Source organism: Mauremys reevesii, linkage group 10, assembly GCF_016161935.1.
Source record: "Mauremys reevesii isolate NIE-2019 linkage group 10, ASM1616193v1, whole genome shotgun sequence".
NCBI lineage: Eukaryota > Metazoa > Chordata > Testudines > Geoemydidae > Mauremys > Mauremys reevesii.
This window is the reverse complement of record NC_052632.1, coordinates 49,185,171-49,198,316: the sequence shown is the minus strand read 5'-3', so window position 1 is coordinate 49,198,316 and position 13,146 is coordinate 49,185,171. Positions and strand designations below refer to the sequence as shown.

Genomic DNA, 13,146 nt, shown 5'->3' with positions numbered 1-13,146 from the left:
GAATGAGTCCCTGCACAAAACCCCATATGTGCCCTCTCCAGGGATTACCCATACTGTGCCCTGTGGGCATGGCACCACGTTGGGAGCCACAGAGCCCCCTGCAGCTCCAAGCAGCCATGTGGTGAGTGCATTCTCCCGGGGCTCTGTATTACAGGTGCCATATTTAGTCAGTTTGGGGCAAAATTTCCAAAGAGAGGCGAGGTGCGTCTTCCACCCGCAGTTTTGAATTATGAGTTCACATGTGGATACTTGCCTCTCTGGCTCCCCAAAAACATGGCTGCCAGTTGTACCCACAAATAAAGTACTGAGCATTTGCTCTTTTGCACAAATACCCGTGGTGCTTTTCTCCAAGAGACAAGACAAAGGAGAAGGAACCTTAAAAAGCCAAGAGACAGAACAGCACAGCCATACGCCATTATGCATATTTGAACACATATGTATGCAGTGATCTTCCCTACCTGACACTACTAGGTGCAGGGCACAGGGTTAATGGAAGAGGCGAGTGCAGGAGTCATTGTTAGTGCTGGGGAATGGTTCTGGACTGAGAGCCTAGCGCTAGGTTCAGTGCAGGGTCTATACCAGTGTAAGGCACAGGCCCCTGGGGGTGGAAAGGTCACTGGGGGAAGAGGTCATGGCAGTGCAAATCTGCTGCCACTTCCATTGCAGCTAGAGGACTGTTGGGAGTGGAGACAGTGAGCAACACTGTCCAGGAAGGGGGCAGCCAGGAGGCATGCTGGTTCTGATTTTCCTCTGGGCAGCCATGCAGCCACATTTGCTGCAGATCCTGGGGACAGCACTCCAGATCAATGAGCCCCTCAGCCCTAGTGCCATGCAGGACTCCTGCTCTTTGTCATGCTGCTAGCAGTTTGGGGAAGTGACCCATCTCTCTCCCCCTCCGTCCCCCCCCCCCCCCCCGAGGGAATGGCTTATCCCTGTTCACAGGCAGGATGGGATCCACCAGTTTACCCTTATGAGTGGCATCTTCCATATAACCCCTAGACCCCATGAAATGATAAATACTGAGGGGACTGGAGAGGCATCTGTCTTCCATGGCACGGCCTTGGCTACTTGGCATGGTGAGGGAATGGGGAGGAGGGAATTCCCAGGCATGCAGGATCCCCAAGCAGGAGGGAAAATAGGTTCATTCACTAAGCCTCTAATTTATCCCCTGTCGCCCACCCTGCTCCTATCTCTACCCAGGCTCCTACTAGCCAGCAAATCACGAGCCGATTCCTCAGCCACCTGCAAAGATCAGACTCTTTCACCAAGTCCTTAGCTCATTGGCTCTCAACCTTTCCAGACTACTGCACCCCTTTCAGGAAAAGGATTTGTCTTGCATACCCCCAAGTTTCACCTCACTTAAAAACTACCTGCTTACAAAATCAGACATAAAAATACAAAAGTGTCACTGCACACTGTTACTGACAAATTGTTTATGTTCTCATTTTTACCATATAATTATAAAATAAATTGATTGGAATACAAATATTGTACATACATTTCAGTGTATAGTCTATAGAAAAGTATAAACAAGTCATTGTCTGTATGAAATTTTAGTTTGTACTGACTTCACTAGTGCTTTTTATGTAGCCTGTTGTAAAACTAGGCAAATATCTAGAGGAGTTGTTGTACCCTCTGGAAGACCTCTGTGAACCTCCAGGGGTACGCATACCCTGGCTGAGAACCACGCCCTTAGCTAACTGGGGACGAGAACCAGCCTCCGGTTCCATCTCTGAGCGCTTACCAAGGTCCTGGCCTGGTTTGGGCCAATGCCTCTGAAACCCTCAGGGCCCATGTTGCCTGTTAGCCGTCTCCTTCCCAGGATGTTATGGAGCAGTTTAGAAAGCAAACACGGGAGCTATGGCTCTGAGAAGTGCGGCTCAGTGACAAACTTGAAACGTGGCAGCTGAGTCAGAGATGTAGCTTTTAAGCCAATGTGTCAAGTCTCTCACACAAACCCCAGCCTGAGTGCGGTAGTCTTATCTGGAGCAGGGGTGAGGAAGTGAAAAGGCCATTGGAGACTCCTCATCACGGGGGCAGAGAGATCATGAGAGACACTCCTCCAGTGAATGGATGGAGTTACTGTCTTGGTGTAAGACAGTTTTATAGTGGGAGGGGAGTTTGAGCAGGAGGAGCTAGACACTAAAGCTAGACACAGAAGTTCACTATAATCCTATGTCTACGCTCATGGCGGCATGTAGTGTACATGCACTGTGTGTAGTTACACGCCACAGAGAAAGGCTCCAGCAGCTGGGGAGGCCCTGGGGAAGGGCTCCAGTGGCTGGGGAGGCCGCGGGGACACTGCACTGCTAAAAATAGCAGTGTGGCAGGGGAAGCATTGCTTGGGCATGTGGAGAGCATGTAGGGTACATATCCTAGCATTCAGGTGCATAGGGCGCTCTACTCACCTAAGCCTGCCTCACCATGTACTGTTTACACCTGTGCTAGCTGGTGCCTGTACTCTACACTCTGCTGCAAGTGTAGACGTACCCTAAATCACTCACAGTCTGGCATAATTGGTCATCTCTGCTCCATACAGCTCCTAGGCTTGAGTAGCAAGGGAAGCTGCAGATCAGGGTTGGGGTGCATTAGCAGAGTCAGATGGGGCTCTGGGTTGGGATAGGGGGTGCTGCAGGGAAAGATTGAGTGGGATTGAATGAGCTGTGTGAGAGGTGCAGGACTAAAGAGCCGGGTCAGGATCTAACACATTGTCAGAGCTGTGTGTGGGCCTGGGACAGGAGGAAGGAAGGAGTATTGTAGGTAGTGATGGGGAAGTCTTCAACAGAGCTGCAGGGCAGTGTAGGACTAGAAAGGGAGGCAGTGCTGTGAGTCAGGGTGGATGGCCAGTGATGGAGCTGCAATACTAATGGGATGTTGCAGGTCAGAGTGGAAGGGCATTAACACAGTGGGCCAAAGGGGTTTAGGGGCTTTGGAAAATCCCACAAGGTGCCTAAAATCTGGCCCACTGTGCCCCACTCTAACCAGAGCCACCATCGTCTGTTTCATGAGCACTGAAAGCTTTGGTCCGTCCATCCATCTCCCAAAAAATCCAAAAGTTCTTAATCCACAAACTCATGGCATGAGCCGTAGCTGTCCATTCTGCAGCTGCTTCTGCATGAGCACGGATGATTGCGGGCTATGTCGTTTATTTGGCCCCTCACCTCCCAGCTTGCGGCACTCTCCTCTGTGTAGCAGGAGCAGGGGGTGGATAATGCCATGAAGATGCTCCAAGGGAAGGAACCCTCCTCTTTACAAGTGCTGGGAGCAGTGGGATGCTATGTGTCTGTGAGACTTTCCAGTCATATTTACTGCTGCTTATTTCCCCATCCACTGCAGGGCACGGCCTACTATGTCCAGGTGTCGGCCTACAACATGAAGGGCTGGGGACCCCCGCAAGCCTCAGTGCCACCTTTTGCTATCCCCTCCAGTAAGTACGAGCATGGGGGACTGTGCATATGGGGGCTGCTGCCTGCCTTGTGTGCACTGGATTAGACTTCTGAGGGTGGTTGTGGATTTTACAGGCCTGACTCCCATTTATAGCAAGGCCACTTGGCACCACTCTGGCAGGCAAAAAGGGCCTGAAAGTGGGAGCAAATGACTTCTACTCACTTTAAGGCCCCTTTACACTTTTTAAGCAGTGCAAAGCAGCTTTATGGTGAATCCGAAGTAGACTCTAGATATCTATCTACGTCTAGATCTTGAGATGTATGTGTAATGCTGTATATGGAAATAATGTAGAGAACTAGATCCAGTTGTAGATCTGTGTGTATAATAATATAGAGAGATTTGGATGTAGATGTATAATGTGTGTATAAATATATGTTGATCTATATATAAATCTAGATGTAGCTCAGTATATAGAACATATGTATAAATAAATGGATCTACATTCTGCTCTGTGTGTATAATAATGGGTGTATACATGTACAGTAATGTGTATAGATAGTGCATCTGATTACCATTTACACTGAAATGGCTGTTCTGGCAGAGTGTCTAAATTATTTAGACTCACTTTAAAGCCTCTGTACAGCGCAGGAGCAGTATAAAGCTGCCTTAGCATAATGGGAATCAGGTTGTGCGCATGTGTGTGTGTGTTTGCATTATATGTGTGCATATCGATATAGCAGGTATGTATAAATCCAGTTGAAGTTAAACAGACTATTTGTTTGTTTTTATCTTCTTTAATATTACTCCCCTGTATACAAATCCCTCTCGTTCCCAGTGTAATATAGCCAGGCACCTCCCTGGGTGTTTTTAAAGCTCCTAAAAATAGTGCCAAGTCCCAGCCAAAGTTAACAGAGCTGAACTTTCCATGGAAAACAGCAGTGTGCCAGGCAGGGGGATTTAAACCAATTTAACATACAGCTAATGGTCAGCCCTGGTTCCCCCTTGTGCAGCAGCTCTGCCACCTTGTAACCAGCGGGAGCTGGCCAGAGGGATTATTTATTTATTTGTCTAGGTGTGTTGTGCTGTCAGCACTGACTGGTCTCAGGAAGCTTCAGCTCCAGGGAAGTCCTGGAGGAAGACACTGGAAAGATTTTTAAACAACAGTCAAGAGCAGCAACAGACACAACCTTGTTCTTTACCTTGATTTGTCATCTTCTCCTGCTGCCACAGCTGTTAGTTCAACCACTCGCAGTTACTGTTGGGTGGGCGGGTGGCACGGGGGTGCTAACGATGGCCAGTGTCTCTCCAAAACCCGAACTGACCCAGAGAGAGAGAGAGAGAGAGGGTGAGATGGGGAGCGAAAGAGAGATCTGTGCTGTCTCTGAAGAATGACCCAAGATCAGTCTCCAAAGCCTACTTGCTGCCACGGTACAGTGCAGGTTTTGCATGGCCGTCACAAAATAGGCTCCCCAGCTCCAACATCTGCCTGTCCCATCTATTCATAAGAGAAAGGGACATCTGTGTTATTGGTCCATTGAATCTTGGCTCCCCTCTTCTGTACTCTGTAGCTTTAAAAAATATCGGTCCTGATCCTCCACAGGTGTCAGTGTGCACGGATCCAGTGAAGAGAACTGCATCCGTTTGCATCCTCTGGGGATCTGGCCCAATATTCCATGCAAGGCATGTAGTTTCTCCTGCCCAGTGAGTCACCCTGGTGACTTCTGTTTTTCTCTAGGCAGCTATGCCTCCCAGCTAGCATCACTAACTGAGCTCCAAGGGTTGCTCACTTCATCCCATCCATCTCGGGAAAGCGTAGCCATGAGAGGCCCATGGGCAAGAGAAAAGAAGACAAAGAAGGCTTTCTCACAGGCTCCGTAGACCCCTACCCCATGACATGACTACAGTAGTTTTCTCCTGCCTATGGAGTGGGCAGATGAGGCGGCCATGTAGCATGTTGTGACTTAATGGAGACGTGGCATTAGAGGGTGGGATAGAAAATAGAAGGAAACAGCTGTTCCTGAACATTAGCTGTGAAGCTGGAAGGGGGTAGCTGAGGTTCCATCAGCCTGAGGCAGCTTCAGCACTGGTCAAACATACACTGGGGTAATAGTCACCCTCCTTCCCCATAGACTGGCGGGAATATGATGGGAGAGCACCAAGGCGAAGGGGACAAGCCGAAGCCTTAGATCACCTTCTCAGCCAGGTGAAGACTGTGCACCAGCATTGTGTCTGCCATGGTGAGTCTGGGTTTGCAGGCTGATGCAAAGCTTACGGTTTCTACAGCACAGGTTAGGGTAGCACGTGAGCCAACCCCTACTACCTAGGAGGAGTTGCTCCTAGGGATGAAGTCAGACTAGACAGGCACAAGAGGGGTAGTTCTGGTAGCTAAGTTTTAACACTAGAATCAATACAACTTCTCCCTCCCTACAGCATGTTCCTTTGCACATGACAGTGCTGTTCTTGGTGGAGTGGTGCCCATTCAGAAGATGTTAGATGACTTTGGGGTGGGCCTGCCCCCCTCTACTTGCATTGCTGCTTAGCAGAGGGAGCTACTGGGAACCACTGGTACACTGCTGGTATCAGCAGGGTCAGAGGAAAGAGGAAGACAAAGCCATTGCGAGTGTCCTGTCTAAAAAGACGTGAAGGAGGCAGCTAGTGAAAGCATGAGGCAGGAGATTTCAACCAGGTTCTCTTTCATGGTGAGGAACATCCAGAGGCTCTGGGCTGACTGAGATCTGCACCCCAGTCCTGGTGTGTCACAGAGACTCTTTTGAGATCACTGGTATTGCTGGCCTCCAGAACAGCCTTTCTCGCTGTACCTCTGCATTTCTGCTCCGAGTTCTGAAACTGCAGAAGTCTCACAAGCTTGTAGCAAGTTAGCAGAGAAGTGGGGCTGGTATCAGGCTATAGAGCCCTTTCACCTACAGGTCACTGGGTCAAACCCAACCCTGGGGCCATGTGGAGAAGCTTGCACCACCCATGCACCATACCTGGTCTCTGATTAAAGACAGAACTGTCACCCCAGCACCATTCACTGGCACTAAGCGTTTCCAGGGTCAGCATGCTGTGGTGGTGGGCACTGTACAAATAGCACCCCCACAGCCTGATTTACTGTTCTCTATGCTGCCTTGTTCTCCAGAGTCCTGCAAGAACCAGCCCCAGAGCAGGAAGCACTCGGTCTCCAAAAGCCTGAAGCACCTTTTTCACCCTAGCAGCAAGTTCTTAAAGACTCTGAAAAGGTAAGTGCTGGTGAAAGGGCAGGGGCAACTCTATCCTCAGGGTGTCCCTAAACCTCTACATGCCAGAAGCTGGGACTGAACGACAGCAAATGGATCACTCAATAAATTACCTGGTTCTGTTCACTCGAGCTGGAAGCATCTGGCACTGGCCACTGTCAGACGACGCAGTGCTGGGCTAGATGGACTATTGGTCTGACCTAGTATGGCCACTCTTACGTTCTAATGTCTGGGAGCATGTCTCCCATTGTAGACAAATACCACACTGTCATGGTGTAAAGCTGCCTGGACTTGGCTTCCTGCATATGATAAAAACAGCAGAAATACTTAATGAAAACCTGGGCTTCGATAGAAAAAGCTGTTTCTGCTCTTGGAGGAGATGGGCTCATCCTCAGGGATGAGCTAGTCAGCAAGGGGAGCTGGCTGCTGGCTTGCCCTGAGCACTGGGGACAGTGGAGCTCTGAGGGACTGCAGAAAACAGTCATTTAGGAAATCTCTCCCCTTGCTGTTACACACACCTTCCCTGCTTTCCTGCATCTCATAATCCCTGCTTCTGGGCTCCCCTGTGAACTCTGGGAAAAAGACACCTTTGGAAAATAACCTACCCCGTAGTGATAACGGGCTTTCCCCCAAAATCTGTCTCCTTTCTCCCCACAGGGGCCTGTATCTCACCTCCATCTTCTACAAAGACGACAACATCCTGGTGACACACGAGGATCAGATCCCTGTGGTGGAGATAGATGACACCTACTCCTGCCTACTCATGCAGGACTTCCTCTGGTTCACCAAGGTAACACATGCGGCTACTCTGTCCTGAATGCTATGGCCTTAGCACTTGTGATTGCAGACCATCTTTCCTACACTGCCACCATACAGGCACTGGTGAAATTAGGGCTCAGGGCAGTGCACCATCCAGGTAAGTGCTTTGCTGTGGGATTCTTTTAACAAGATCAAGGAAAGACTCAGATTTTACCCGCCAGTGTCTGAAGCCAGCCTTGTTCCATTTCTATTGCTGAGTAGATATAGTAGCCCCATAATGATTTACTACTGCAGTTCTTTCACCCTCAGCTAACTGGATCTGGGTTTGTCCTGAGGGCTGAGGTTTAGCTGGGCTGAGAACAGTTGCACCATCTCAGTGGCAGCCTAGGCGGATGAAATTAGTGAGTGCTACTTCTGTGACTTACACCAAGGATTCAGACCACTGCACATCTGGCAGCTCCTGGGCTTCCTGATGTTGCCTCTGGGCATTTCTCTGTGATGCTACCCTCATGTACTCTACACAGCATGGCTATAGGATGCCATGGAGAGCTCATTGCAGTGAGACGCTGGTAGAGCCAGTGTGAATCAAGCTATACACTAGTGCCAACCTCCAATTGGCAGCCACTGGCACCAATTGGGGCGATGGAGCTCAGTGGCACATGCAATTTCCAGGACTGTAGCTTGTCTCACTTTCTGTACTAATGAGAAATCTCTTGGAAGATGCTACCACACAGCCCAAGCACTGACGGCATGCCTAAAGCTTTTAATGGAGAAGAAACATAACATATCTGCTTGCAGTGGCTGCATAGACCCCACCGCCTTGTGTGTGCCTATTGTGTGCCACCCATCTGCACAGCTGCGGATTTGTACCACCTTTCTCTGAAGGGATATTCTGCCTCTTTGTCAGCAGCCTTCTGTTTGTCTGTGTCACTGCTGCCTTTTGCTGCAGTAGCAGCGTTGAAGGACCAGCGTTGTCACTTCCGTAGGATCATGTAGAACCAGGCATACAGGATACCACTGTAGTGCAGCGTGTTCCAGAGGCAGCACTGAAGTGGTGGAAAGGGACTCTGCCAAGTACTTCAAGCCCAGCATTTGATCTCCCATATCTTAAAATGGTTCTAATCTGTTGAGGAGCACCCTCTAGGATGTCCCAGCTGTAGGTTTTAAAAGGCCTCGATTGCAAAAATGTTAAAATGCATGGACAACATTTATGTTGGACCTACACAAATCCAGTGTTTTATTTTTGCTCTTGTACTGTGCAGCTATCCCTCACCTCTGAGCTGTGCTGACGTTACTGGGGGTTGAACAGGTCTCCTGGGTGACAGGCGTGGTGTAAAATCCTAGGTGGGGGCGTGTTGTTGATGGTTCTGCTCCGTACACTGCAGGTTGCCTGCATGTGGGATGAGATCTTGTGGCTGCGTCAGTGTCTCACCGTCTCCCAGTCATCCTGCTCCTGCGTCCTGCAGACGCGCTTCAAGATGCTGCTGGCCATCTCACAAATGCAGGTGAAAGGAGGTGCATGAGAAAGAAGCAGTGGGCCCAACAGCCCTGCTGTGTGAGGCATCTCTTATTGAGACAGACTCTCTGTACCAATCCAGTAATGTCAGCAGGGGGACATTCCGACCTGGGAATCCTACTGCAGTATTACATGGAAGTGATGTAATGAGACACACCCAGTCACTCCCTACCCTACTTAGCGGAACACAAGGACCTAGTGTGTGATAGACTACCTTTTGGGAGATCCAAGTTGGACTAGGATCCTACCAAATTCACAGCCATGAAAAACGCATCACGGATCATAAAATCTGGTCTCCGCTGGTGAAATCTAGTCTTTTGTATGCTTTTACTCTATACTATACAGATTTCACCGGGGAGACCAGCATTTCTCAAATTGGGGGTCCTGACCCAAAAGGGAGTTGCAGGGGTGTCATAAGGTTATTTTAGGGGAGTTGTGGTATTGCCACTCTTACTTCTGTGCTGCCTTCAGAGGTGGGTGGCCGGCGAGCGGCTGCAGGCCGGGAGCCCAGCTCAGAAGGCAGAACTGCCGCCAGTAGCAGCGCAGAAGTAAGGATGGCATGGTATGGTATTGCCACCCTTACTTCTGCACTGCTGCCTTCAGAGCTGGGTGGCCGGACAGTGGCGGCTGCTGACTGAGGGTCTAGCTCTGCAGGCAGCAGAACAGAAGTAAGTGTGGCAATACAGTACCCTGCCATCCTTACTTCTGTGCTGCTGCTGGTGGTGGCTCTGTATTCAGAGCTGGATTCCTGGCCTGCAGACACTGCTCTCTAGCTGCCCAGCTCTGAAAGCAGTGCCATCGCCAGCAGCAGTGCAGAAGTAAGGGGTAGCAGTACTGCAACCCATCCTACAATAATCTTGCGACCCCCACCCTCCCAAAACTCCTTTTTGGGTCAGGACCTCTAAAATTACAACACCGTGAAATTTCAGACTTAAATAGCTGAAATCATGAAAATTATTATTTTTAAAAGCCTATGACCATGACATTGACCAAAATGGACCATGAATTTGGAAGGGCCCTAATGATAACCTCAGGTTTTAGCCCGCCACTCTTACCAGCACCCTTGACCACTATCACTTTCTTTATCCTCTCAGAGTCCGCGAGGCTAAATGCTGCAGCTGAGGGGTGTAGGGTGGTATATGAAAAGGTCCTCCATGCATGCCCCTGGCCAAGACTGGATAGACAAAAGGATGCCCATGCCCTTCATAACCCACCACTCCAGTGCCCTCCCCAGACACAGAAACAGCCTCCTCTCAGGATATGGCATGGCTAGCTTCCTGCAGAGCCAGGTCAGTCAGTGCTGCCCCATAATGAGTCTCCTATCTATGTCTCTGTCTATGAAGGGGCTGCTAGGAATCCAGGACTTGGGACAGGTCTTCTTTGAGCCAATCAAAGACAAGCAGGGCAACATCTTGATAGTGACACTGAAGGAGGTGAAAACCAACCAGACTTTTGAGAGCGTCCGCTGGGTCCCCCTCTCCAAGCTGCAGACAAGCCGCAAGTCTGTCTCCTCTCCAGAAGAGCCCACCTCTCTGGATATGCTGCTGATGACAATGCAGGTGCCCATTCTCATGACAAAGGAGGGCTTGGAGGGGGGAGAGGGATCATGGGAAGTTTTAGGAGAATAAAGCTCAGGAGCCGATCTGGGGTGTCTCTCCTGAGCAGTCTGTGGCAAGTCCCCTCAATGTGGTATTTAGTTCTCCGTATATTTGTTTACCTTTTTTAATTCCAGTTGCTCTTTTTGCTTCCCTGGGCTGTTTCTTGCCTCAGCCTGTTAGCAAACCTCTGCAAAGAATTTCCCCTTCCCTGATGGCCTGGCCTGGCCTTTGTCTTTGCACCCTCTGATTCTTGTACTGCAGCCTCTCTCCTTTCTCTTTCCAACAAGATCTCCTCAAGCACCTTTACAGGGGCTCTTGAGGCTGCTGAAACAAAGCCATTGTCAGTGCCAGCTAGGATTAGCAGCGGGCAAATCACAAAAAGTTTGGTTGCGAGGCTCTTGAATCTCGGGGGATTGCAACATGGGGCTGACAATCTGACAACAGGCTCTTTTGTGTGGTTGCCAGTCCTTCCAGTTCTCTGCTGTTGGTACGCTGGTCCTGGCTGGAGACTGGAAGTGCAGATGAAATGACTGAACAGAACTCATTCAAACTCCACATGCGGTTCAGTCTGATGCTGAGGGTTCTTATTTTATCCAGGTCTGTTCACCCCTTTCTGCCTAGGACTCCAAAAGGGCAAGTTTCCTCAGAGCCATCCCTGACAGCCCCAGTCCTGCCATTGTCCATCTGCCGATTGTATATAGAGGTAGAGAGGATGAGGGAGAGTCCTGCCTTGTGGAATGCTTTATGTTGACCTCTTCTTCCTCCTCAGGACAAGCTGGCTTACCACCAGAGAAGCAGCCAAGCCCTTGCCCCAGGCCTCTACCTGGCCTATCTGAAGCTCTGCAGTGCAGTAGACCAGATCCGAGTGCTGGTGCCTGAACAGTTACCCAACATCCTTTGCCATGTGAAAATACGGACCAATCCCAACATCTCCAGGTGGGCATGCAGAGCAGCTGAAGTCCTGAGTGGCTTAGCTTGGCCAGCCAAGATCATTTCTGAAATCCAGACCCCAAAATCCTACCTTTACTACCTGCCTCTCCCACACTATCATCCCTGCCGCTAGCTTTACATTCTGCTCCAAACCCAGTCCATTGCTGCCTGGGACATCCAAGGCACCAGCTGCTCTGTGAGCTATAATTGAACCATGACCTAGTGCTATCCCCTGTAGCCGAGATTTAAACCAGGGCCCTGTGCTCTTCCCTCTTGCTCTTTCACCAGCTAGGAGACTGTTATGAGGAGCTGCTGGCTACTGTTCAGATGCCTCCCCAAAGGAAGGTGAAGCTCAGGCTGCATTTCAGGGATGAATGTCATGGCTCACAGTACATACCTGCTAATGCATGCTCACTGACACGTGGCTGTGGGCAGTCCTGAACGATGGCGAGTCTCTGGTTTCTCTCTGTGATTGTCTCTCCTTCTCCAGGGAGGAATGGGAGTGGCTTCAGAACCTGGCCAATTTGGAGGAACCAAGTCCCACTGAGCCAGAGTCTGAGACTTCCCAGAACCCCTTGTATCAGGAGCTCCAAGGGGCCATTAAGGAGCTGGTGAACCTGGTCAACATCCCTCTGCAAGAGGTACTGGTAGAAGTGGGAGCTGAGGGGTGTGGGTGGAATGGCAGGAGCTGTAGTCTGCACAGCCGGCTGGCGTGTGCTGTGGCAAACCAGCCACCTCAGCCTCTGGAGGCGGGATTGGCCCCTTTGTGGTTAAAGTGTTCATTGTATTCCCTTGCCCCACAAACTGAATTGAGTTTGTGGGGCTCACTGGCTACAAGCATGTCTCTGTCCCTGCCCCAGAGTCAGAGCTGGGAGCCACTCTCCAAGTTCGGCACCTCCTTAGTAACTGCCCTTGGATTTAAAACAAAACAGTTGTGTTTTGATTGGCAGTAGCACCTGGCTCTGCCTGAGGCGACTTGTTTCAGCTCACTGCAGTGACAGGACACCTCTTCCAGCTAACCTCTGGTGGAAGCTGGACTCTCTGAGAATTGATCCTTTTTCCCCCATTCAATTTCCAACCCAGGGTCTTGATACAGCAAGGTCCATAGGTGGGTGAGCATCCTAATGCTTAACATTAGGTACGTGCTGGATTGGGGCTGAGGTCACTGCAGGGGTGGGTGGAGGGTCTCTCTCTCTCTCTTGGATTTTGCTTTAAGGAAGTTGACTTGTATCAGCAGCATAGAGACTATGGCCTGGTCTACACTAGGACTTTAATTCGAATTTATCAGCGTTAATTCGAACTAACCGCTCAACCGTCCACACCAGGAAGCCATTTAATTCGAACTAGAGGGCTCTTTAGTTCGAATTTGGTACTCCACCCCGGCAGGTGGAGTAACGCTAAATTCGCACTTGCTAGCTCGAATTAGGCTTGGTGTGGATGCTAATCGAACTTAGCAGCTCCGGGAGCTATCCCACAGTGCACCACTCTGTTGACGCTCTGGACAGCAGTCCGAGCTTGGATTCTCTGGCCAGCCACACAGGAAATGACCCGCGAAAATTTGAATTCATTTTCCTGTCTGGGCGGTTTGAATCTGACGTTCTGGTTGCACATCGGGGCGAGCTCCGCAGCACCTGCAACGATGCAGAGCTCTCCAGCAGAGGAGTCCGGGCAATCCCAGAATAGAAAGAGGTCCCCAGCATGGACTGACCGGGAAGTCCAG

At 50.2% G+C, this 13,146-nt stretch overlaps 1 protein-coding gene across 9 annotated transcripts in view; it reads left to right on the top strand.

Annotated features, from left to right (window-relative positions):
• LOC120373766 (ankyrin repeat and fibronectin type-III domain-containing protein 1-like) overlaps positions 1-13,146 on the top strand; it is a 740,213-nt gene that overhangs the window by 595,289 nt on the left and 131,778 nt on the right. For all 9 annotated transcript variants that reach the window (XM_039492609.1, XM_039492602.1, XM_039492608.1 and 6 more), the window contains 8 exons: positions 3,337-3,427; positions 5,517-5,624; positions 6,527-6,626; positions 7,281-7,413; positions 8,768-8,887; positions 10,242-10,457; positions 11,266-11,432; positions 11,917-12,067. In XM_039492609.1, coding sequence (XP_039348543.1) covers positions 3,337-3,427; positions 5,517-5,624; positions 6,527-6,626; positions 7,281-7,413; positions 8,768-8,887; positions 10,242-10,457; positions 11,266-11,432; positions 11,917-12,067 — 1,086 coding nt within the window. The remainder of the gene's footprint in view (positions 1-3,336; positions 3,428-5,516; positions 5,625-6,526; positions 6,627-7,280; positions 7,414-8,767; positions 8,888-10,241; positions 10,458-11,265; positions 11,433-11,916; positions 12,068-13,146) is intronic.